The sequence below is a fragment of the Armigeres subalbatus genome, chromosome 2 (assembly GCF_024139115.2).
Source record: "Armigeres subalbatus isolate Guangzhou_Male chromosome 2, GZ_Asu_2, whole genome shotgun sequence".
Lineage (NCBI taxonomy): Eukaryota > Metazoa > Arthropoda > Insecta > Diptera > Culicidae > Armigeres > Armigeres subalbatus.
The window spans coordinates 241,838,815-241,866,801 of record NC_085140.1 but is presented as its reverse complement, the minus strand read 5'-3'; the positions used below and the strand labels follow the sequence as shown (position 1 = coordinate 241,866,801).

The 27,987-nt window shown below is 37.6% G+C and overlaps 1 protein-coding gene across 1 annotated transcript; it reads left to right on the top strand.

The window, feature by feature from the left end:
• Positions 1–39: 39 nt before the first annotated feature.
• On the top strand, positions 40–27,987 carry LOC134211993 (uncharacterized). Its single transcript, XM_062689443.1, has 5 exons — positions 40–247; positions 308–622; positions 26,554–26,912; positions 26,973–27,258; positions 27,331–27,987. The coding sequence occupies exons 1-5, from the start codon at positions 199–201 to the stop codon at positions 27,663–27,665; spliced, it is 1,344 nt and encodes a 447-aa protein (XP_062545427.1). The 5' UTR covers positions 40–198; the 3' UTR covers positions 27,666–27,987.

Sequence of the window (27,987 nt, the reverse complement as noted above, 5' to 3'; positions counted from 1 at the left end):
TTCGACCAAATATCAAATCCCTCTTTGTTTGTTTGCGTTTGCAGTGCGCGGATGATGAGAACGTCAATTTTTTGTTGTTTGCCGCTGTTTTATGTTTGCTTGTGAAGTGAAGAAGTTTACCGCTGCGATTTTCCCAACCGTAAACTATAGGAAAAAAATATTAAAATTTAACTCCTATAATAATAAAAGAAATCAAAAATGTCAGCTCCGTATGATATTTTTGATAATTTGAACAGCTACTTGAATGGTAAGTTACTAGGTTCCTCGCCTATGATATTTTATTTAACACTGATGAGTGTCGTCGCAGCGACCGATGACGTTGATTTCGCCGAGGAGGAACTGGAAGCTGAGGGTCAAAATCTACTGGATCAGCAACCGGATCCAGACGAGATTCCACCACCCATTAAGCAGAAGCGGGGTACAGGAGCAACGGAAAAAATAAAAGCCACGGTGCCGGTCGTACGCCGTAGAAGTAAACGGCTGTCCATTCACGCCGCAGTGGAACCAGCCGACGAAGACGTTCTACCAAGTAGCTCGTCCTCATCAAGCCTAGCCAGTTCCAGTGGCTCACACTCGTCGTTGAGTAATAGATCTTCTCAAATGTCTGGTGGTGATCTGGAAGGTAAGAGATTTCTACTGGCTACTGCATTGTACGCCGGAAAGTTATTGACAAACTACTATATTATCAAATCCAAAATACTAAATGATCAAAAACATCCTTGATGAAAGTTTTATAATATTTCCAAATAGTTCCAGCAATTCAGGGTTATCGCCCTTTTTACCCTTCTTACACCCTAAGAAGGGTATAAAGATCGCTTGAAAAACCGACTTTTATCCGAGGCTCGGAGACCCAAGTCGTATATACCAATCAACTCAGCTCGACGAACTGAGCACATGTATGTATGTGTGTGTGTGCGTGTGTGCGTGTGTGCGTATGTGTGTGCGTTACAAAAATCTCACATCAAGATCTCAGCCGTCCGTGGACCGATTTGCACGATTTTAACACTAAACGAAAGCTATGACTTTGTCATTGTACGAGTTCAATTTTTTTTGCAATCGGACATTTGGTTCCAGAGATATGTGAGAAATACGAACATGAAGTGCATTTTCAGAAAACTAACAAAATAATGTCACATGAATATCTCAGCCGTCTGTAAACCAATTTGCATGATTTTATCTTTAAACGAAAGCTATGACTTTGCCATTGAACCCATTGTATTTTGTTTTTGCAATTAGACATTGGGTTCCGGAGATATCTCTGAAATACGAACATAAAGCATTAGACGTATCAACTTCACACATTGGTAAAATATGTCCCATCAAGATCTCAGTCGTCCTTGGACCGATTTGTGCGATTTTATCTTTAAACGAAAGCTATGTTTTGTCATTGGACCCATTCATTTTTTTCTGCAATTGGAAATTCGGTTTCAGAGATATCTGTGAAATACGAATATGAGACATATTTTCAGACTACTAATGAAGAATTGTCACACCAATATCTCAGCCGTCTATGACCTGATTTGAACTCTTTTGGGCTTAAACAGAAGCTGTAATATTGCCATTTAAGGCGGCAAATCAAATCTGCAGTCTTTTGTATTTTGTAAAATTGTTAAATTTCCAGAAATATCCTTTTACCCTTCTTACACCCTAAGAAGGGTATAAAGATCGCTTGAAAACCGACTTTTTATCCGAGGCTCGGAGACCCAAGTCGTATATACCAATCAACTCAGCTCGACGAACTGAGCACATGTATGTATGTGTGTGTGTGTGTGCGTGTGTGCGTGTGTATGTGTGTGCGTTACAAAATCTCACATCAAGATCTCAGCCGTCCGTGGACCGATTTGCACGATTTTAACACTAAACGAAAGCTATGACTTTGTCATTGTACGAGTTCAATTTTTTTGCAATCGGACATTTGGTTCCAGAGATATGTGAGAAATACGAACATGAAGTGCATTTTCAGAAAACTAACAAAATAATGTCACATGAATATCTCAGCCGTCTGTAAACCAATTTGCATGATTTTATCTTTAAACGAAAGCTATGACTTTGCCATTGAACCCATTGTATTTTGTTTTTGCAATTAGACATTGGGTTCCGGAGATATCTCTGAAATACGAACATAAAGCATTAGACGTATCAACTTCACACATTGGTAAAATATGTCCCATCAAGATCTCAGTCGTCCTTGGACCGATTTGTGCGATTTTATCTTTAAACGAAAGCTATGTTTTTGTCATTGGACCCATTCATTTTTTCTGCAATTGGAAATTCGGTTTCAGAGATATCTGTGAAATACGAATATGAGACATATTTTCAGACTACTAATGAAGAATTGTCACACCAATATCACAGCCGTCTATGACCCGATTTGAACTCTTTTGGGCTTAAACAGAAGCTGTAATATTGCCATTTAAGGCGGCAAATCAAATCTGCAGTCTTTTGTATTTTGTAAAAATTGTTAAATTTCCAGAAATATCCCTTTACCCTTCTTACACCCTAAGAAGGGTATAAAGATCGCTTGAAAAACCGACTTTTTATCCGAGGCTCGGAGACCCAAGTCGTATATACCAATCAACTCAGCTCGACGAACTGAGCACATGTATGTATGTGTGTGTGTGTGTGCGTGTGTGCGTGTGTGCGTATGTGTGTGCGTTACAAAAATCTCACATCAAGATCTCAGCCGTCCGCGTACCGATTTGCACGATTTTAACACTAAACGAAAGCTATGACTTTGTCATTGTACGAGTTCAATTTTTTTTTGCAATCGGACATTTGGTTCCAGAGATATGTGAGAAATACGAACATGAAGTGCATTTTCAGAAAACTAACAAAATAATGTCACATGAATATCTCAGCCGTCTGTAAACCAATTTGCATGATTTTATCTTTAAAAGAAAGCTATGACTTTGCCATTGAACCCATTGTATTTTGTTTTTGCAATTAGACATTGGGTTCCGGAGATATCTCTGAAATACGAACATAAAGCATTAGACGTATCAACTTCACACATTGGTAAAATATGTCCCATCAAGATCTCAGTCGTCCTTGGACCGATTTGTGCGATTTTATCTTTAAACGAAAGCTATGTTTTTGTCATTGGACCCATTAATTTTTTTCTGCAATCGGAAATTTGGTTTCAGAGATACCTGTGAAATACGCATATGAGACATATTTTCAGACTACTAATGAAGAATTGTCACACCAATATCTCAGCCGTCTATGACCCGATTTGAACTCTTTTGGGCTTAAACAGAAGCTTATTGCCATTCAAGGCGGCAAATCAAATATGCAGTCTTTTGTATTTTTAAAATTGTTAAATTTCCAGAAATATCCCTTTTTACCCTTCTTACACCCTAAGAAGGGTATAAAGATCGCTTGAAAAACCGACCTCGAGACCCAAGTCGTATATACCAATCAACTCAGCTCGACGAACTGAGCACATGTATGTATGTGTGTGTGCGTGTGTGCGTGTGTGCGTATGTGTGTGCGTTACAAAATCTCACATCAAGATCTCAGCCGTCCGTGGACCGATTTGCACGATTTTAACACTAAACGAAAGCTATGACTTTGTCATTGTACGAGTTCAATTTACAATCGGACATTTGGTTCCAGAGATATGTGAGAAATACGAACATGAAGTGCATTTTCAGAAAACTAACAAAATAATGTCACATAAATATCTCAGCCGTCTGTAAACCAATTTGCATGATTTTATCTTTAAACGAAAGCTATGACTTTGCCATTGAACCCATTGTATTTTGTTTTTGCAATTAGACATTGGGTTCCGGAGATATCTCTGAAATACGAACATAAAGCATTAGACGTATCAACTTCACACATTGGTAAAATATGTCCCATCAAGATCTCAGTCGTCCTTGGACCGATTTGTGCGATTTTATCTTTAAACGAAAGCTATGTTTTGTCATTGGACCCATTCATTTTTTTCTGCAATTGGAAATTCGGTTTCAGAGATATCTGTGAAATACGAATATGAGACATATTTTCAGACTACTAATAAAGAATTGTCACACCAATATCTCAGCCGTCTATGACCCGATTTGAACTCTTTTGGGCTTAAACAGAAGCTGTAATATTGCCATTTAAGGCGGCAAATCAAATCTGCAGTCTTTTTGTATTTTATAAAAATTGTTAAATTTCCAGAAATATCCCTTTTACCCTTCTTACACCCTAAGAAGGGTATAAAGATCGCTTGAAAAACCGACTTTTCATCCGAGGCTCGGAGACCCAAGTCGTATATACCAATCAACTCAGCTCGACGAACTGAGCACATGTATGTATGTGTGTGTGTGTGTGCGTGTGTGCGTGTGTGCGTATGTGTGTGCGTTACAAAAATCTCACATCAAGATCTCAGCCGTCCGTGGACCGATTTGCACGATTTTAACACTAAACGAAAGCTATGACTTTGTCATTGTACGAGTTCAATTTTTTTTGCAATCGGACATTTGGTTCCAGAGATATGTGAGAAATACGAACATGAAGTGCATTTTCAGAAAACTAACAAAATAATGTCACATGAATATCTCAGCCGTCTGTAAACCAATTTGCATGATTTTATCTTTAAACGAAAGCTATGACTTTGCCATTGAACCCATTGTATTTTGTTTTTGCAATTAGACATTGGGTTCCGGAGATATCTCTGAAATACGAACATAAAGCATTAGACGTATCAACTTCACACATTGGTAAAATATGTCCCATCAAGATCTCAGTCGTCCTTGGACCGATTTGTGCGATTTTATCTTTAAACGAAAGCTATGTTTTTGTCATTGGACCCATTCATTTTTTTCTGCAATTGGAAATTCGGTTTCAGAGATATCTGTGAAATACGAATATGAGACATATTTTCAGACTACTAATGAAGAATTGTCACACCAATATCTCAGCCGTCTATGACCTGATTTGAACTCTTTTGGGCTTAAACAGAAGCTGTAATATTGCCATTTAAGGCGGCAAATCAAATCTGCAGTCTTTTGTATTTTGTAAAAATTGTTAAATTTCCAGAAATATCCCTTTTACCCTTCTTACACCCTAAGAAGGGTATAAAGATCGCTTGAAAAACCGACTTTTATCCGAGGCTCGGAGACCCAAGTCGTATATACCAATCAACTCAGCTCGACGAACTGAGCACATGTATGTATGTGTGTGTGTGTGTGCGTGTGTGCGTGTGTGCGTATGTGTGTGCGTTACAAAATCTCACATCAAGATCTCAGCCGTCCGTGGACCGATTTGCACGATTTTAACACTAAACGAAAGCTATGACTTTGTCATTGTACGAGTTCAATTTTTTGCAATCGGACATTTGGTTCCAGAGATATGTGAGAAATACGAACATGAAGTGCATTTTCAGAAAACTAACAAAATAATGTCACATAAATATCTCAGCCGTCTGTAAACCAATTTGCATGATTTTATCTTTAAACGAAAGCTATGACTTTGCCATTGAACCCATTGTATTTTGTTTTTGCAATTAGACATTGGGTTCCGGAGATATCTCTGAAATACGAACATAAAGCATTAGACGTATCAACTTCACACATTGGTAAAATATGTCCCATCAAGATCTCAGTCGTCCTTGGACCGATTTGTGCGATTTTATCTTTAAACGAAAGCTATGTTTTTGTCATTGGACCCATTCATTTTTTCTGCAATTGGAAATTCGGTTTCAGAGATATCTGTGAAATACGAATATAAAACATATTTTCAGACTACTAATGAAGAATTGTCACACCAATATCTCAGCCGTCTATGACCCGATTTGAACTCTTTGGGCTTAAACAGAAGCTGTAATATTGCCATTTAAGGCGGCAAATCAAATCTGCAGTCTTTTGTATTTTGTAAAAATTGTTAAATTTCCAGAAATATCCTTTTACCCTTCTTACACCCTAAGAAGGGTATAAAGATCGCTTGAAAACCGACTTTTCATCCGAGGCTCGGAGACCCAAGTCGTATATACCAATCAACTCAGCTCGACGAACTGAGCACATGTATGTATGTGTGTGTGTGTGTGCGTGTGCGTGTGTGCGCATGTGTGTGCATTACAAAAATCTCACATAAAGATCTCAGCCGTCCGTGGACCGATTTGCACGATTTTAACACTAAACGAAAGCTATGACTTTGTCATTGTACGAGTTCAATTTTTTTGCAATCGGACATTTGGTTCCAGAGATATGTGAGAAATACGAACATGAAGTGCATTTTCAGAAAACTAACAAAATAATGTCACATGAATATCTCAGCCGTCTGTAAACCAATTTGCATGATTTTATCTTTAAACGAAAGCTATGACTTTGCCATTGAACCCATTGTATTTTGTTTTTGCAATTAGACATTGGGTTCCGGAGATATCTCTGAAATACGAACATAAAGCATTAGACGTATCAACTTCACACATTGGTAAAATATGTCCCATCAAGATCTCAGTCGTCCTTGGACCGATTTGTGCGATTTTATCTTTAAACGAAAGCTATGTTTTGTCATTGGACCCATTCATTTTTTTCTGCAATTGGAAATTCGGTTTCAGAGATATCTGTGAAATACGAATATGAGACATATTTTCAGACTACTAATGAAGAATTGTCACACCAATATCTCAGCCGTCTATGACCCGATTTGAACTCTTTTGGGCTTAAACAGAAGCTGTAATATTGCCATTTAAGGCGGCAAATCAAATCTGCAGTCTTTTGTATTTTGTAAAATTGTTAAATTTCCAGAAATATCCTTTTACCCTTCTTACACCCTAAGAAGGGTATAAAGATCGCTTGAAAACCGACTTTTATCCGAGGCTCGGAGACCCAAGTCGTATATACCAATCAACTCAGCTCGACGGACTGAGCACATTTATGTAAGAGTGTGTGTGTGTGTGCGCGTGTGCGTATGTGTGCGCTCGACAAAAGTCTCACTTGAAGATCTCAGCCGTCCGGGGACCGGTTTGCACGATTTTAACACTAAACGAAAGCTATGACTTGGTCATTGTACGAGTTCAATTTTTTTGCAATCGGACATTTGGTTCCAGAGATATGTGAGAAATACGAACATGAAGTGCATTTTCAGAAAACTAACAAAATAATGTCACATGAATATCTCAGCCGTCTGTAAACCAATTTGCATGATTTTATCTTTAAACGAAAGCTATGACTTTTGCCATTGAACCCATTGTATTTTGTTTTTGCAATTAGACATTGGGTTCCGGAGATATCTCTGAAATACGAACATAAAGCATTAGACGTATCAACTTCACACATTGGTAAAATATGTCCCATCAAGATCTCAGTCGTCCTTGGACCGATTTGTGCGATTTTATCTTTAAACGAAAGCTATGTTTTTGTCATTGGACCCATTCATTTTTTCTGCAATTGGAAATTCGGTTTCAGAGATATCTGTGAAATACGAATATGAGACATATTTTCAGACTACTAATGAAGAATTGTCACACCAATATCTCAGCCGTCTATGACCCGATTTGAACTCTTTTGGGCTTAAACAGAAGCTGTAATATTGCCATTTAAGGCGGCAAATCAAATCTGCAGTCTTTTTGTATTTTTTAAAAATTGTTAAATTTCCAGAAATATCCTTTTACCCTTCTTACACCCTAAGAAGGGTATAAAGATCGCTTGAAAAACTGACTTTTATCTGAGGCTCGGAGACCCAAGTCGTATATACCAATCAACTCAGCTCGACGAACTGAGCACATGTATGTATGTGTGTGTGTGTGTGCGTGTGTGCGTGTGTGCGTATGTGTGTGCGTTACAAAAATCTCACATCAAGATCTCAGCCGTCCGTGGACCGATTTGCACGATTTTAACACTAAACGAAAGCTATGACTTTGTCATTGTACGAGTTCAATTTTTTTGCAATCGGACATTTGGTTCCAGAGATATGTGAGAAATACGAACATGAAGTGCATTTTCAGAAAACTAACAAAATAATGTCACATGAATATCTCAGCCGTCTGTAAACCAATTTGCATGATTTTATCTTTAAACGAAAGCTATGACTTTGCCATTGAACCCATTGTATTTTGTTTTTGCAATTAGACATTGGGTTCCGGAGATATCTCTGAAATACGAACATAAAGCATTAGACGTATCAACTTCACACATTGGTAAAATATGTCCCATCAAGATCTCAGTCGTCCTTGGACCGATTTGTGCGATTTTATCTTCAAACGAAAGCTATGTTTTTGTCATTGGACCCATTCATTTTTTTTCTGCAATTGGAAATTCGGTTTCAGAGATATCTGTGAAATACGAATATGAGACATATTTTCAGACTACTAATGAAGAATTGTCACACCAATATCTCAGCCGTCTATGACCCGATTTGAACTCTTTTGGGCTTGAACAGAAGCTGTAATATTGCCATTTAAGGCGGCAAATCAAATCTGCAGTCTTTTTGTATTTTTTAAATATTGTTAAATTTCCAGAAATATCCCTTTTTACCCTTCTTACACCATAAAAGGGTATAAAGATCGCTTGAAAACCCGACTTTTCATCCGAGGCTCGGAGACCAAGTCGTATATACCAATCAACTCAGCTCGACGAACTGAGCACATGTATGTATGTGTGTGTGTGTGTGTGTGCGTGTGTGCGTATGTGTGTGCGTTACAAAAATCTCACATCAAGATCTCAGCCGTCCGTGGACCGATTTGCACGATTTTAACACTAAACGAAAGCTATGACTTTGTCATTGTACGAGTTCAATTTTTTGCAATCGGACATTTGGTTCCAGAGATATGTGAGAAATACGAACATGAAGTGCATTTTCAGAAAACTAACAAAATAATGTCACATGAATATCTCAGCCGTCTGTAAACCAATTTGCATGATTTTATCTTTAAACGAAAGCTATGACTTTGCCATTGAACCCATTGTATTTTGTTTTTGCAATTAGACATTGGGTTCCGGAGATATCTCTGAAATACGAACATAAAGCATTAGACGTATCAACTTCACACATTGGTAAAATATGTCCCATCAAGATCTCAGTCGTCCTTGGACCGATTTGTGCGATTTTATCTTTAAACGAAAGCTATGTTTTTGTCATTGGACCCATTCATTTTTTTCTGCAATTGGAAATTCGGTTTCAGAGATATCTGTGAAATACGAATATGAGACATATTTTCAGACTACTAATGAAGAATTGTCACACCAATATCTCAGCCGTCTATGACCCGATTTGAACTCTTTGGGCTTAAACAGAAGCTGTAATATTGCCATTTAAGGCGGCAAATCAAATCTGCAGTCTTTTGTATTTTGTAAAAATTGTTAAATTTCCAGAAATATCCCTTTTACCCTTCTTACACCCTAAGAAGGGTATAAAGATCGCTTGAAAACCGACTTTTTATCCGAGGCTCGGAGACCCAAGTCGTATATACCAATCAACTCAGCTCGACGAACTGAGCACATGTATGTATGTGTGTGTGTGTGTGCGTGTGTGCGTGTGTGCGTATGTGTGTGCGTTACAAAATCTCACATCAAGATCTCAGCCGTCCGTGGACCGATTTGCACGATTTTAACACTAAACGAAAGCTATGACTTTGTCATTGTACAAGTTCAATTTTTTTGCAATCGGACATTTGGTTCCAGAGATATGTGAGAAATACGAACATGAAGTGCATTTTCAGAAAACTAACTAAATAATGTCACATGAATATCTCAGCCGTCTGTAAACCAATTTGCATGATTTTATCTTTAAAAGAAAGCTATGACTTCGCCAATGAACCCATTGTATTTTGTTTTTGCAATTAGACATTGGGTTCCGGAGATATCTCTGAAATACGAACATAAAGCATTAGACGTATCAACTTCACACATTGGTAAAATATGTCCCATCAAGATCTCAGTCGTCCTTGGACCGATTTGTGCGATTTTATCTTTAAACGAAAGCTATGTTTTTGTCATTGGACCCATTCATTTTTTTCTGCAATTGGAAATTTGGTTTCAGAGATATCTGTGAAATACGAATATGAGACATATTTTCAGACTACTAATGAAGAATTGTCACACCAATATCTCAGCCGTCTATGACCCGATTTGAACTCTTTTGGGCTTAAACAGAAGCTGTAATATTGCCATTTAAGGCGGCAAATCAAATCTGCAGTCTTTTTGTATTTTTAAAATTGTTAAATTTCCAGAAATATCCTTTTACCCTTCTTACACCCTAAGAAGGGTATAAAGATCGCTTGAAAAACCGACTTTTTATCCGAGGCTCGGAGACCCAAGTCGTATATACCAATCAACTCAGCTCGACGAACTGAGCACATGTATGTATGTGTGTGTGTGTGCGTGTGTGCGTATGTGTGTGCGTTACAAAAATCTCACATCAAGATCTCAGCCGTCCGTGGACCGATTTGCACGATTTTAACACTAAACGAAAGCTATGACTTTGTCATTGTACGAGTTCAATTTTTTTTTTGCAATCGGACATTTGGTTCCAGAGATATGTGAGAAATACGAACATGAAGTGCATTTTCAGAAAACTAACAAAATAATGTCACATAAATATCTCAGCCGTCTGTAAACCAATTTGCATGATTTTATCTTTAAACGAAAGCTATGACTTTGCCATTGAACCCATTGTATTTTGTTTTTGCAATTAGACATTGGGTTCCGGAGATATCTCTGAAATACGAACATAAAGCATTAGACGTATCAACTTCACACATTGGTAAAATATGTCCCATCAAGATCTCAGTCGTCCTTGGACCGATTTGTGCGATTTTATCTTTAAACGAAAGCTATGTTTTGTCATTGGACCCATTCATTTTTTCTGCAATTGGAAATTCGGCTTCAGCGATATCTGTCAATTACGAATATGAGACCTATTTTCAGACTACTAATCAATAATTGTTACACCACTATCTTAGCCGTCTATGACCATATTTGCACTCTTTTGGGCTCACACAGCAGCTGTAATACTGCCATTTAAGGCGGCAAATCAAATCTGCAGTCTTTTGTATTTTGTAAAAATTGTTAAATTTCCAGAAATATCATTTTTACCCTTCTTACATCCTAAGAAGGGTATAAAGATCGCTTGAAAAACCGACTTTTTATCCGAGGCTCAGAGACCCAAGTCGTATATACCAATCAACTCAGCTCGACGAACTGAGCACATGTATATATGTGTGTGTGTGTGCGTGTGTGCGTGTGTGCGTATGTGTGTGCGTTACAAAATCTCACATCAAGATCTCAGCCGTCCGTGGACCGATTTGCACGATTTTAACACTAAACGAAAGCTATGACTTTGTCATTGTACGAGTTCAATTTTTTGCAATCGGACATTTGGTTCCAGAGATATGTGAGAAATACGAACATGAAGTGCATTTTCAGAAAACTAACAAAATAATGTCACATGAATATCTCAGCCGTCTGTAAACCAATTTGCATGATTTTATCTTTAAACGAAAGCTATGACTTTGCCATTGAACCCATTGTATTTTGTTTTTGCAATTAGACATTGGGTTCCGGAGATATCTCTGAAATACGAACATAAAGCATTAGACGTATCAACTTCACACATTGGTAAAATATGTCCCATCAAGATCTCAGTCGTCCTTGGACCGATTTGTGCGATTTTATCTTTAAACGAAAGCTATGTTTTTGTCATTGGACCCATTCATTTTTTTCTGCAATTGGAAATTCGGTTTCAGAGATATCTGTGAAATACGAATATGAGACATATTTTCAGACTACTAATGAAGAATTGTCACACCAATATCTCAGCCGTCTATGACCCGATTTGAACTCTTTTGGGCTTAAACAGAAGCTGTAATATTGCCATTTAAGGCGGCAAATCAAATCTGCAGTCTCTTTGTATTTTTTAAAAATTGTTAAATTTCCAGAAATATCCTTTTTTTACCCTTCTTACACCCTAAGAAGGGTATAAAGATCGCTTGAAAAACCGACTTTTTATCCGAGGCTCGGAGACCCAAGTCGTATATACCAATCAACTCAGCTCGACGAACTGAGCACATGTATGTGTGTGTGTGTGTGCGTGTGTGCGTGTGTGCGTATGTGTGTGCGTTACAAAAATCTCACATCAAGATCTCAGCCGTCCGTGGACCGATTTGCACGATTTTAACACTAAACGAAAGCTATGACTTTGTCATTGTACGAGTTCAATTTTTTTGCAATCGGACATTTGGTTCCAGAGATATGTGAGAAATACGAACATGAAGTGCATTTTCAGAAAACTAACAAAATAATGTCACATGAATATCTCAGCCGTCTGTAAACCAATTTGCATGATTTTATCTTTAAACGAAAGCTATGACTTTGCCATTGAACCCATTGTATTTTGTTTTTGCAATTAGACATTGGGTTCCGGAGATATCTCTGAAATACGAACATAAAGCATTAGACGTATCAACTTCACACATTGGTAAAATATGTCCCATCAAGATCTCAGTCGTCCTTGGACCGATTTGTGCGATTTTATCTTTAAACGAAAGCTATGTTTTTGTCATTGGACCCATTCATTTTTTCTGCAATTGGAAATTCGGTTTCAGAGATATCTGTGAAATACGAATATGAGACATATTTTCAGACTACTAATGAAGAATTGTCACACCAATATCTCAGCCGTCTATGACCCGATTTGAACTCTTTTGGGCTTAAACAGAAGCTGTAATATTGCCATTTAAGGCGGCAAATCAAATCTGCAGTCTTTTTGTATTTTGTAAAATTGTTAAATTTCCAGAAATATCCTTTTACCCTTCTTACACCCTAAGAAGGGTATAAAGATCGCTTGAAAAACTGACTTTTTATCCGAGGCTCGGAGACCCAAGTCGTATATACCAATCAACTCAGCTCGACGAACTGAGCACATGTATGTATGTGTGTGTGTGTGTGCGTGTGTGCGTGTGTGCGTATGTGTGTGCGTTACAAAAATCTCACATCAAGATCTCAGCCGTCCGTGGACCGATTTGCACGATTTTAACACTAAACGAAAGCTATGACTTTGTCATTGTACGAGTTCATTTTTTTTGCAATCGGACATTTGGTTCCAGAGATATGTGAGAAATACGAACATGAAGTGCATTTTCAGAAAACTAACAAAATAATGTCACATGAATATCTCAGCCGTCTGTAAACCAATTTGCATGATTTTATCTTTAAACGAAAGCTATGATTTTGCCATTGAACCCATTGTATTTTGTTTTGCAATTAGACATTGGGTTCCGGAGATATCTCTGAAATACGAACATAAAGCATTAGACGTATCAACTTCACACATTGGTAAAATATGTCCCATCAAGATCTCAGTCGTCCTTGGACCGATTTGTGCGATTTTATCTTTAAACGAAAGCTATGTTTTTGTCATTGGACCCATTCATTTTTTCTGCAATGGGAAATTCGGTTTCAGAGATATCTGTGAAATACGAATATGAGACATATTTTCAGACTACTAATGAAGAAATGTCACACCAATATCTCAGCCGTCTATGACCCGATTTGAACTCTTTTGGGCTTAAACAGCAGCTGTAATATTGCCATTTAAGGCGGCAAATCAAATCTGCAGTCTTTTTGTATTTTTTAAAAAATGTTAAATTTCCAGAAATATCCTTTTACCCTTCTTACACCCTAAGAAGGGTATAAAGATCGCTTGAAAACCGACTTTTCATCCGAGGCTCGGAGACCCAAGTCGTATATACCAATCAACTCAGCTCGACGAACTGAGCACATGTATGTATGTGTGTGTGTGTGTGCGTGTGTGCGTGTGTGCGTATGTGTGTGCGTTACAAAATCTCACATCAAGATCTCAGCCGTCCGTGGACCGATTTGCACGATTTTAACACTAAACGAAAGCTATGACTTTGTCATTGTACGAGTTCAATTTTTTTTGCAATCGGACATTTGGTTCCAGAGATATGTGAGAAATACGAACATGAAGTGCATTTTCAGAAAACTAACAAAATAATGTCACATGAATATCTCAGCCGTCTGTAAACCAATTTGCATGATTTTATCTTTAAACGAAAGCTATGACTTTGCCATTGAACCCATTGTATTTTGTTTTTGCAATTAGACATTGGGTTCCGGAGATATCTCTGAAATACGAACATAAAGCATTAGACGTATCAACTTCACACATTGGTAAAATATGTCCCATCAAGATCTCAGTCGTCCTTGGACCGATTTGTGCGATTTTATCTTTAAACGAAAGCTATGTTTTTGTCATTGGACCCATTCATTTTTTCTGCAATTGGAAATTCGGTTTCAGAGATATCTGTGAAATACGAATATGAGACATATTTTCAGACTACTAATGAAGAATTGTCACACCAATATCTCAGCCGTCTATGACCTGATTTGAACTCTTTTGGGCTTAAACAGAAGCTGTAATATTGCCATTTAAGGCGGCAAATCAAATCTGCAGTCTTTTGTATTTTGTAAAATTGTTAAATTTCCAGAAATATCCTTTTACCCTTCTTACACCCTAAGAAGGGTATAAAGATCGCTTGAAAAACCGACTTTTATCCGAGGCTCGGAGACCCAAGTCGTATATACCAATCAACTCAGCTCGACGAACTGAGCACATGTATGTATGTGTGTGTGTGTGTGCGTGTGTGCGTGTGTGCGTATGTGTGCGTTACAAAATCTCACATCAAGATCTCAGCCGTCCGCGTACCGATTTGCACGATTTTAACACTAAACGAAAGCTATGACTTTGTCATTGTACGAGTTCAATTTTTTTGCAATCGGACATTTGGTTCCAGAGATATGTGAGAAATACGAACATGAAGTGCATTTTCAGAAAACTAACAAAATAATGTCACATGAATATCTCAGCCGTCTGTAAACCAATTTGCATGATTTTATCTTTAAACGAAAGCTATGACTTTGCCATTGAACCCATTGTATTTTGTTTTTGCAATTAGACATTGGGTTCCGGAGATATCTCTGAAATACGAACATAAAGCATTAGACGTATCAACTTCACACATTGGTAAAATATGTCCCATCAAGATCTCAGTCGTCCTTGGACCGATTTGTGCGATTTTATCTTTAAACGAAAGCTATGTTTTTGTCATTGGACCCATTCATTTTTTTCTGCAATTGGAAATTCGGTTTCAGAGATATCTGTGAAATACGAATATGAGACATATTTTCAGACTACTAATGAAGAATTGTCACACCAATATCTCAGCCGTCTATGACCTGATTTGAACTCTTTTGGGCTTAAACAGAAGCTGTAATATTGCCATTTAAGGCGGCAAATCAAATCTGCAGTCTTTTTGTATTTTGTAAAATTGTTAAATTTCCAGAAATATCCTTTTACCCTTCTTACACCCTAAGAAGGGTATAAAGATCGCTTGAAAAACCGACTTTTTATCCGAGGCTCGGAGACCCAAGTCGTATATACCAATCAACTCAGCTCGACGAACTGAGCACATGTATGTATGTGTGTGTGTGTGTGCGTGTGTGCGTGTGTGCGTATGTGTGTGCGTTACAAAATCTCACATCAAGATCTCAGCCGTCCGTGGACCGATTTGCACGATTTTAACACTAAACGAAAGCTATGACTTTGTCATTGTACGAGTTCAATTTTTTTGCAATCGGACATTTGGTTCCAGAGATATGTGAGAAATACGAACATGAAGTGCATTTTCAGAAAACTAACAAAATAATGTCACATGAATATCTCAGCCGTCTGTAAACCAATTTGCATGATTTTATCTTTAAACGAAAGCTATGACTTTGCCATTGAACCCATTGTATTTTGTTTTTGCAATTAGACATTGGGTTCCGGAGATATCTCTGAAATACGAACATAAAGCATTAGACGTATCAACTTCACACATTGGTAAAATATGTCCCATCAAGATCTCAGTCGTCCTTGGACCGATTTGTGCGATTTTATCTTTAAACGAAAGCTATGTTTTTGTCATTGGACCCATTCATTTTTTTCTGCAATTGGAAATTCGGTTTCAGAGATATCTGTGAAATACGAATATGAGACATATTTTCAGACTACTAATGAAGAATTGTCACACCAATATCTCAGCCGTCTATGACCCGATTTGAACTCTTTTGGGCTTAAACAGAAGCTGTAATATTGCCATTTAAGGCGGCAAATCAAATCTGCATTTTTTTTTGTATTTTTTAAAAATTGTTAAATTTCCAGAAATATCCCTTTTCATCCTTCTTACACCCTAAGAAGGGTATAAAGATCGCTTGAAAGACCGACTTTTTATCCGAGGCTCGGAGACCCAAGTCGTATATACCAATCAACTCAGCTCGAAGAACTGAGCACATGTATGTGTGTGTGTGTGTGTGTGTGTGTGCGTGTGTGCGTATGTGTGTGCGCTACAAAAATCTCACATCAAGATCTCAGCCGTCCGTGGACCGATTTGCACGATTTTAACACTAAACGAAAGCTATGACTTTGTCATTGTACGAGTTCAATTTTTTGCAATCGGACATTTGGTTCCAGAGATATGTGAGAAATACGAACATGAAGTGCATTTTCAGAAAACTAACAAAATAATGTCACATGAATATCTCAGCCGTCTGTAAACCAATTTGCATGATTTTATCTTTAAACGAAAGCTATGACTTTGCCATTGAACCCATTGTATTTTGTTTTTGCAATTAGACATTGGGTTCCGGAGATATCTCTGAAATACGAACATAAAGCATTAGACGTATCAACTTCACACATTGGTAAAATATGTCCCATCAAGATCTCAGTCGTCCTTGGACCGATTTGTGCGATTTTATCTTTAAACGAAAGCTATGTTTTTGTCATTGGACCCATTCATTTTTTTCTGCAATTGGAAATTCGGTTTCAGAGATATCTGTGAAATACGAATATGAGACATATTTTCAGACTACTAATGAAGAATTGTCACACCAATATCTCAGCCGTCTATGACCCGATTTGAACTCTTTTGGGCTTAAACAGAAGCTGTAATATTGCCATTTAAGGCGGCAAATCAAATCTGCAGTCTTTTTGTATTTTTTAAAATTGTTAAATTTCCAGAAATATCCCTTTTTACCCTTCTTACACCCTAAGAAGGGTATAAAGATCGCTTGAAAACCCGACTTTTTATCCGAGGCTCGGAGACCCAAGTCGTATATACCAATCAACTCAGCTCGACGAACTGAGCACATGTATGTATGTGTGTGTGTGTGTGTGTGTGTGTGTGTGCGTGTGTGCGTATGTGTGTGCGTTACAAAATCTCACATCAAGATCTCAGCCGTCCGTGGACCGATTTGCTCTATTTTAACACTAAACGAAAGCTATGACTTTGTCATTGTACGAGTTCAATTTTTTTGCAATCGGACATTTGGTTCCAGAGATATGTGAGAAATACGAACATGAAGTGCATTTTCAGAAAACTAACAAAATAATGTCACATGAATATCTCAGCCGTCTGTAAACCAATTTGCATGATTTTATCTTTAAACGAAAGCTATGACTTTGCCATTGAACCCATTGTATTTTGTTTTTGCAATTAGACATTGGGTTCCGGAGATATCTCTGAAATACGAACATAAAGCATTAGACGTATCAACTTCACACATTGGTAAAATATGTCCCATCAAGATCTCAGTCGTCCTTGGACCGATTTGTGCGATTTTATCTTTAAACGAAAGCTATGTTTTGTCATTGGACCCATTCATTTTTTCTGCAACTGGATATTCGGTTTCAGAGATATCTGTGAAATACGAATATGAGACTTATTTTCAGACTACTAATGAAGAATTGTCACACCAATATCTCAGCCGTCTATGACCCGATTTGAGCTCTTTTGGGCTTAACCAGAAGCTGTAATATTGCCATTTAAGGCGGCAAATCAAATCTGCAGTCTTTTTGTATTTTGTAAAATTGTTAAATTTCCAGAAATATCCTTTTACCCTTCTTACACCCTAAGAAGGGTATAAAGATCGCTTGAAAACCGACTTTTATCCGAGGCTCGGAGACCCAAGTCGTATATACCAATCAACTCAGCTCGACGAACTGAGCACATGTATGTATGTGTGTGTGTGTGTGTGTGCGTGTGTGCGTATGTGTGTGCGTTACAAAATCTCACATCAAGATCTCAGCCGTCCGCGTACCGATTTGCACGATTTTAACACTAAACGAAAGCTATGACTTTGTCATTGTACGAGTTCAATTTTTTTGCAATCGGACATTTGGTTCCAGAGATATGTGAGAAATACGAACATGAAGTGCATTTTCAGAAAACTAACAAAATAATGTCACATGAATATCTCAGCCGTCTGTAAACCAATTTGCATGATTTTATCTTTAAAAGAAAGCTATGACTTTGCCATTGAACCCATTGTATTTTGTTTTTGCAATTAGACATTGGGTTCCGGAGATATCTCTGAAATACGAACATAAAGCATTAGACGTATCAACTTCACACATTGGTAAAATATGTCCCATCAAGATCTCAGTCGTCCTTGGACCGATTTGTGCGATTTTATCTTTAAACGAAAGCTATGTTTTTGTCATTGGACCCATTCATTTTTTTCTGCAATTGGAAATTTGGTTTCAGAGATATCTGTGAAATACGAATATGAGACATATTTTCAGACTACTAATGAAGAATTGTCACACCAATATCTCAGCCGTCTATGACCCGATTTGAACTCTTTGGGCTTAAACAGAAGCTGTAATATTGCCATTTAAGGCGGCAAATCAAATATGCAGTCTTTTTGTATTTTTTAAAATTGTTAAATTTCCAGAAATATCCTTTTACCCTTCTTACACCCTAAGAAGGGTATAAAGATCGCTTGAAAACCGACTTTTCATCCGAGGCTCGGAGACCCAAGTCGTATATACCAATCAACTCAGCTCGACGAACTGAGCACATGTATGTATGTGTGTGTGTGTGTGCGTGTGTGCGTGTGTGCGTATGTGTGCGTTACAAAAATCTCACATCAAGATCTCAGCCGTCCGTGGACCGATTTGCACGATTTTAACACTAAACGAAAGCTATGACTTTGTCATTGTACGAGTTCAATTTTTTTGCAATCGGACATTTGGTTCCAGAGATATGTGAGAAATACGAACATGAAGTGCATTTTCAGAAAACTAACAAAATAATGTCACATGAATATCTCAGCCGTCTGTAAACCAATTTGCATGATTTTATCTTTAAACGAAAGCTATGACTTTGCCATTGAACCCATTGTATTTTGTTTTTGCAATTAGACATTGGGTTCCGGAGATATCTCTGAAATACGAACATAAAGCATTAGACGTATCAACTTCACACATTGGTAAAATATGTCCCATCAAGATCTCAGTCGTCCTTGGACCGATTTGTGCGATTTTATCTTTAAACGAAAGCTATGTTTTGTCATTGGACCCATTCATTTTTTCTGCAATTGGAAATTCGGTTTCAGAGATATCTGTGAAATACGAATATGAGACATATTTTCAGACTACTAATGAAGAATTGTCACACCAATATCTCAGCCGTCTATGACCCGATTTGAACTCTTTTGGGCTTAAACAGAAGCTGTAATATTGCCATTTAAGGCGGCAAATCAAATCTGCAGTCTTTTGTATTTTGTAAAAATTGTTAAATTTCCAGAAATATCCTTTTACCCTTCTTACACCCTAAGAAGGGTATAAAGATCGCTTGAAAAACCGACTTTTATCCGAGGCTCGAGACCCAAGTCGTATATACCAATCAACTCAGCTCGACGAACTGAGCACATGTATGTATGTGTGTGTGTGTGTGTGTGTGTGCGTATGTGTGTGCGTTACAAAAATCTCACATCAAGATCTCAGCCGTCCGTGGACCGATTTGCACTAAACGAAAGCTATGACTTTGTCATTGTACGAGTTCAATTTTTTTGCAATCGGACATTTGGTTCCAGAGATATGTGAGAAATACGAACATGAAGTGCATTTTCAGAAAACTAACAAAATAATGTCACATGAATATCTCAGCCGTCTGTAAACCAATTTGCATGATTTTATCTTTAAACGAAAGCTATGACTTTGCCATTGAACCCATTGTATTTTGTTTTTGCAATTAGACATTGGGTTCCGGAGATATCTCTGAAATACGAACATAAAGCATTAGACGTATCAACTTCACACATTGGTAAAATATGTCCCATCAAGATCTCAGTCGTCCTTGGACCGATTTGTGCGATTTTATCTTTAAACGAAAGCTATGTTTTTGTCATTGGACCCATTCATTTTTTCTGCAATTGGAAATTCGGTTTCAGAGATATCTGTGAAATACGAATATGAGACATATTTTCAGACTACTAATGAAGAATTGTCACACCAATATCTCAGCCGTCAATGACCCGATTTGAACTCTTTTGGGCTTAAACAGAAGCTGTAATATTGCCATTTAAGGCGGCAAATCAAATCTGCAGTCTTTTGTATTTTGTAAAAATTGTTAAATTTCCAGAAATATCCCTTTTACCCTTCTTACACCCTAAGAAGGGTATAAAGATCGCTTGAAAACCGACTTTTATCCGAGGCTCGGAGACCCAAGTCGTATATACCAATCAACTCAGCTCGACGAACTGAGCACATGTATGTATGTGTGTGTGTGTGCGTGTGTGCGTGTGTGCGTATGTGTGTGCGTTACAAAAATCTCACATCAAGATCTCAGCCGTCCGTGGACCGATTTGCACGATTTTAACACTAAACGAAAGCTATGACTTTGTCATTGTACGAGTTCAATTTTTTTGCAATCGGACATTTGGTTCCAGAGATATGTGAGAAATACGAACATGAAGTGCATTTTCAGAAAACTAACAAAATAATGTCACATGAATATCTCAGCCGTCTGTAAACCAATTTGCATGATTTTATCTTTAAACGAAAGCTATGACTTTGCCATTGAACCCATTGTATTTTGTTTTTGCAATTAGACATTGGGTTCCGGAGATATCTCTGAAATACGAACATAAAGCATTAGACGTATCAACTTCACACATTGGTAAAATATGTCCCATCAAGATCTCAGTCGTCCTTGGACCGATTTGTGCGATTTTATCTTTAAACGAAAGCTATGTTTTTGTCATTGGACCCATTCATTTTTTCTGCAATTGGAAATTCGGTTTCAGAGATATCTGTGAAATACGAATATGAGACATATTTTCAGACTACTAATGAAGAATTGTCACACCAATATCTCAGCCGTCTATGACCCGATTTGAACTCTTTTGGGCTTAAACAGAAGCTGTAATATTGCCATTTAAGGCGGCAAATCAAATCTGCAGTCTTTTTGTATTTTGTAAAAATTGTTAAATTTCCAGAAATATCCCTTTTTACCCTTCTTACACCCTAAGAAGGGTATAAAGATCGCTTGAAAAACCGACTTTTCATCCGAGGCTCGGAGACCCAAGTCGTATATACCAATCAACTCAGCTCGACGAACTGAGCACATGTATGTATGTGTGTGTGTGTGTGTGCGTGTGTGCGTGTGTGCGTATGTGTGTGCGTTACAAAAATCTCACATCAAGATCTCAGCCGTCCGTGGACCGATTTGCACGATTTTAACACTAAACGAAAGCTATGACTTTGTCATTGTACGAGTTCAATTTTTTTGCAATCGGACATTTGGTTCCAGAGATATGTGAGAAATACGAACATGAAGTGCATTTTCAGAAAACTAACAAAATAATGTCACATGAATATCTCAGCCGTCTGTAAACCAATTTGCATGATTTTATCTTTAAACGAAAGCTATGACTTTGCCATTGAACCCATTGTATTTTGTTTTTGCAATTAGACATTGGGTTCCGGAGATATCTCTGAAATACGAACATAAAGCATTAGACGTATCAACTTCACACATTGGTAAAATATGTCCCATCAAGATCTCAGTCGTCCTTGGACCGATTTGTGCGATTTTATCTTTAAACGAAAGCTATGTTTTTGTCATTGGACCCATTCATTTCTGCAATTGGAAATTCGGTTTCAGAGATATCTGTGAAATACGAATATGAGACATATTTTCAGACTACTAATGAAGAATTGTCACACCAATATCTCAGCCGTCTATGACCCGATTTGAACTCTTTTGGGCTTAAACAGAAGCTGTAATATTGCCATTTAAGGCGGCAAATCAAATCTGCAGTCTTTTTGTATTTTTTAAAAATTGTTAAATTTCCAGAAATATCCCTTTTTACCCTTCTTACACCCTAAGAAGGGTATAAAGATCGCTTGAAAACCGACTTTTTATCCGAGGCTCGGAGACCCAAGTCGTATATACCAATCAACTCAGCTCGACGAACTGAGCACATGTATGTATGTGTGTGTGTGTGCGTGTGTGCGTGTGTGCGTATGTGTGTGCGTTACAAAAATCTCACATCAAGATCTCAGCCGTCCGCGTACCGATTTGCACGATTTTAACACTAAACGAAAGCTATGACTTTGTCATTGTACGAGTTCAATTTTTTTTTGCAATCGGACATTTGGTTCCAGAGATATGTGAGAAATACGAACATGAAGTGCATTTTCAGAAAACTAACAAAATAATGTCACATGAATATCTCAGCCGTCTGTAAACCAATTTGCATGATTTTATCTTTAAACGAAAGCTATGACTTTGCCATTGAACCCATTGTATTTTGTTTTTGCAATTAGACATTGGGTTCCGGAGATATCTCTGAAATACGAACATAAAGCATTAGACGTATCAACTTCACACATTGGTAAAATATGTCCCATCAAGATCTCAGTCGTCCTTGGACCGATTTGTGCGATTTTATCTTTAAACGAAAGCTATGTTTTGTCATTGGACCCATTCATTTTTTTCTGCAATTGGAAATTCGGTTTCAGAGATATCTGTGAAATACGAATATGAGACATATTTTCAGACTACTAATGAAGAATTGTCACACCAATATCTCAGCCGTCTATGACCCGATTTGAACTCTTTTCGGCTTAAACAGAAGCTGTAATATTGCCATTTAAGGCGGCAAATCAAATCTGCAGTCTTTTGTATTTTGTAAAAATTGTTAAATTTCCAGAAATATCCTTTTACCCTTCTTACACCCTAAGAAGGGTATAAAGATCGCTTGAAAAACCGACTTTATCCGAGGCTCGGAGACCCAAGTCGTATATACCAATCAACTCAGCTCGACGAACTGAGCACATGTATGTATGTGTGTGTGTGTGTGCGTGTGTGCGTGTGTGCGTATGTGTGTGCGTTACAAAAATCTCACATCAAGATCTCAGCCGTCCGTGGACCGATTTGCACGATTTTAACACTAAACGAAAGCTATGACTTTGTCATTGTACGAGTTCAATTTTTTGCAATCGGACATTTGGTTCCAGAGATATGTGAGAAATACGAACATGAAGTGCATTTTCAGAAAACTAACAAAATAATGTCACATGAATATCTCAGCCGTCTGTAAACCAATTTGCATGATTTTATCTTTAAACGAAAGCTATGACTTTGCCATTGAACCCATTGTATTTTGTTTTTGCAATTAGACATTGGGTTCCGGAGATATCTCTGAAATACGAACATAAAGCATTAGACGTATCAACTTCACACATTGGTAAAATATGTCCCATCAAGATCTCAGTCGTCCTTGGACCGATTTGTGCGATTTTATCTTTAAACGAAAGCTATGTTTTTGTCATTTTCTGCAATTGGAAATTCGGTTTCAGAGATATCTGTGAAATACGAATATGAGACATATTTTCAGACTACTAATGAAGAATTGTCACACCAATATCTCAGCCGTCTATGACCCGATTTGAACTCTTTTGGGCTTAAACAGAAGCTGTAATATTGCCATTTAAGGCGGCAAATCAAATCTGCAGTCTTTTTGTATTTTTTAAAAATTGTTAAATTTCCAGCAATATCCCTTTACCCTTCTTACACCCTAAGAAGGGTATAAAGATCGCTTGAAAAACTGACTTTTCATCCGAGGCTCGGAGACCCAAGTCGTATATACCAATCAACTCAGCTCGACGAACTGAGCACATGTATGTATGTGTGTGTGTGTGTGCGTGTGTGCGTGTGTGCGTATGTGTGTGCGTTACAAAATCTCACATCAAGATCTCAGCCGTCCGTGGACCGATTTGCACGATTTTAACACTAAACGAAAGCTATGACTTTGTCATTGTACGAGTTCAATTTTTTGCAATCGGACATTTGGTTCCAGAGATATGTGAGAAATACGAACATGAAGTGCATTTTCAGAAAACTAACAAAATAATGTCACATGAATATCTCAGCCGTCTGTAAACCAATTTGCATGATTTTATCTTTAAACGAAAGCTATGACTTTGCCATTGAACCCATTGTATTTTGTTTTTGCAATTAGACATTGGGTTCCGGAGATATCTCTGAAATACGAACATAAAGCATTAGACGTATCAACTTCACACATTGGTAAAATATGTCCCATCAAGATCTCAGTCGTCCTTGGACCGATTTGTGCGATTTTATCTTTAAACGAAAGCTATGTTTTTGTCATTGGACCCATTCATTTTTTTCTGCAATTGGAAATTCGGTTTCAGAGATATCTGTGAAATACGAATATGAGACATATTTTCAGACTACTAATGAAGAATTGTCACACCAATATCTCAGCCGTCTATGACCCGATTTGAACTCTTTTGGGCTTAAACAGAAGCTGTAATATTGCCATTTAAGGCGGCAAATCAAATCTGCAGTCTTTTGTATTTTGTAAAATTGTTAAATTTCCAGAAATATCCCTTTTTACCCTTCTTACACCCTAAGAAGGGTATAAAGATCGCTTGAAAAACCGACTTTTTATCCGAGGCTCGGAGACCCAAGTCGTATATACCAATCAACTCAGCTCGACGAACTGAGCACATGTATGTATGTGTGTGTGTGTGTGTGTGTGCGTGTGTGCGTATGTGTGTGCGTTACAAAAATCTCACATCAAGATCTCAGCCGTCCGTGTACCGATTTGCACGATTTTAACACTAAACGAAAGCTATGACTTTGTCATTGTACGAGTTCAATTTTTTTTGCAATCGGACATTTGGTTCCAGAGATATGTGAGAAATACGAACATGAAGTGCATTTTCAGAAAACTAACAAAATAATGTCACATGAATATCTCAGCCGTCTGTAAACCAATTTGCATGATTTTATCTTTAAAAGAAAGCTATGACTTTGCCATTGAACCCATTGTATTTTGTTTTTGCAATTAGACATTGGGTTCCGGAGATATCTCTGAAATACGAACATAAAGCATTAGACGTATCAACTTCACACATTGGTAAAATATGTCCCATCAAGATCTCAGTCGTCCTTGGACCGATTTGTGCGATTTTATCTTTAAACGAAAGCTATGTTTTTGTCATTGGACCCATTCATTTTTTTCTGCAATTGGAAATTTGGTTTCAGAGATATCTGTGAAATACGAATATGAGACATATTTTCAGACTACTAATGAAGAATTGTCACACCAATATCTCAGCCGTCTATGACCCGATTTGAACTCTTTTGGGCTTAAACAGAAGCTGTAATATTGCCATTTAAGGCGGCAAATCAAATATGCAGTCTTTTTGTATTTTTTAAAAATTGTTAAATTTCCAGAAATATCCCTTTTTTTATTTTGAAATCGTTAAAAGCATGATAATATCAGTTATTTTACATTCAATTGAAGGTCATATGCATAGAAATTGTAATATGCACTGGGCACACACAACCATTCAAAAGTGTAAGAAGGGTTGCGTTCACTGTAGGTGGATTATTTTATTTTGAAATCGTTAAAAGCATGATAATATCAGTTATTTTACATTCAATTGAAGGTCATATGCATAGAAATTGTAATATGCACTGGGCACACACAACCATTCAAAAGTGTAAGAAGGGTTGCGTTCACTGTAGGTGGATTAAGTCGGGTTTTTATTTTGAAATCGTTAAAAGCATGATAATATCAGTTATTTTACATTCAATTGAAGGTCATATGCATAGAAATTGTAATATGCACTGGGCACACACAACCATTCAAAAGTGTAAGAAGGGTTGCGTTCACTGTAGGTGGATTATTTTATTTTGAAATCGTTAAAAGCATGATAATATCAGTTATTTTACATTCAATTGAAGGTCATATGCATAGAAATTGTAATATGCACTGGGCACACACAACCATTCAAAAGTGTAAGAAGGGTTGCGTTCACTGTAGGTGGATTAAGTCAGGTTTTTATTTTGAAATCGTTAAAAGCATGATAATATCAGTTATTTTACATTCAATTGAAGGTCATATGCATAGAAATTGTAATATGCACTGGGCACACACAACCATTCAAAAGTGTAAGAAGGGTTGCGTTCACTGTAGGTGGATTATTTTATTTTGAAATCGTTAAAAGCATGATAATATCAGTTATTTTACATTCAATTGAAGGTCATATGCATAGAAATTGTAATATGCACTGGGCACACACAACCATTCAAAAGTGTAAGAAGGGTTGCGTTCACTGTAGATGGATTAAGTCGGGTTTTGTATATTGGACAGACAATTAAATTCCTTTAACACAAAATTTAATGTGTTACGTGGAGTCTTACTCAAAATCAGTTAATGCGAATTCGTTTTATTTCAGAGCAACTGAAGGAGGTCACAAAGCAGTATAATTTGATCTTCAGCAACCCTGCCTTTATTGAACAGGACAAGCGATATTTCTCCACTTTGAAGAGACGCTTTCAGTCAATATTGAAACGGAAATCACAATTAAGCCGAGGCAAACAAGCTGCATTTATACGAGATTTTGAGTCACTGAAAGAAATTTTTTATAATTTATGTGTCAATTCAAATTTGATGGCTCCGCTTCCTTCAACCTCGGCTTCGCAAATGGTGCCTAATTATGTTACTTCAAGTCAATCTATACAACGTACGCGGAGACAACAGCAACCGGAACTGATTAATTTAGTGGACAGCCCAGCTTTGATTCTTCCGGGAATTGTAAGGCTATTTATTGGCTAAGCAAGTACAAAATCGATGTGACCTGTTCTATCCTTTAAGGTCAATCTGGATTCTGATGAGGAAAATGATGCACCTTCATCTGCCAACAGAAGTGCCAACCTGTCGTTTGATTCTGAAAATTATGAAGTCTCACTGAAGGTCAAGTGGGAAGGTAAAATCGAGCGCATTAGCCACAGAAAATTCCAAAAGATGGGGGACTTGATAATCGCTCTGGCCGAAAAGGCTGGCGCTGATCCTAATCACGTGGTTTTAGATTTAGATGAACGCATAATAGAGCCGCAGGACACGCCAGATTCCATCGGGTATCGAATATCGCAGTTCATAAGTAAATAGTTGTGAAGGTTGGGGTTTTCCCAACGAAATTTTTTCGACAGTTTATAGCTTTTCAAATTTACAGCTGGACGCGTCATCGAAGGTCAACTTGCTGAAGTTTTTGCCAAGAAGAAAAGGCCCATTGCCGCCGGAGGAGCAGTCTACCCGAAGAAGCCAAAGAATGATAACGAGATCACACTGAAAGTGCAATCCGACCGCTGGAAGAAGCCCCTGGAGGTACAAATTCGAAAGGATAACAAAATGATGATTCTGATTATCAAATGTGCCGAAGAACTGAAATGCCAGCCGGGAGACATAAAGCTCTCTTTTGATGGTGATCCGATTACGATGGAGTCCACTCCAATCGATTTGGATTTAGAAGGGGGTGAAGTTTTGGATCTACGTTTCCGGAAAGGATAAGTTATTTAACGTTATTTCCTGTATCAATGTATTTGTACGGATGGTGTAACTGAAGGAATGAATATTATTTAGTACTAGTCGACCCGGCAGACGTTGTCCTGCATAGTAGGCGAAAATGCGCGTTCCGAACTGCCCATGCAAAGTTTCCATATGAATCTTGATTTTAGTTTTTCACGTATTGCTCGACCTTACTCGTAATTTTGGCATGAGGAAATATCATATAAACCCATCGGAAACGGTAATGAACGTTTCCGCTGAAGGAATGAAGAAAATCTATCCAGCCGTTTTCGAGTTATGCGGATACGAACACAGACCATTTCAT

Bases quoted from the DNA above. Each gene is read 5' to 3' on its own strand.
- LOC134211993 (XM_062689443.1), top strand. From the start codon at position 199: ATGTCAGCTCCGTATGATATTTTTGATAATTTGAACAGCTACTTGAAT. The intron at 623-26,553 runs GTAAGAGATTTC...GTTTTATTTCAG, and splicing joins GTCTGGTGGTGATCTGGAAG to AGCAACTGAAGGAGGTCACA. The intron at 26,913-26,972 runs GTAAGGCTATTT...CTATCCTTTAAG, and splicing joins CTTTGATTCTTCCGGGAATT to GTCAATCTGGATTCTGATGA.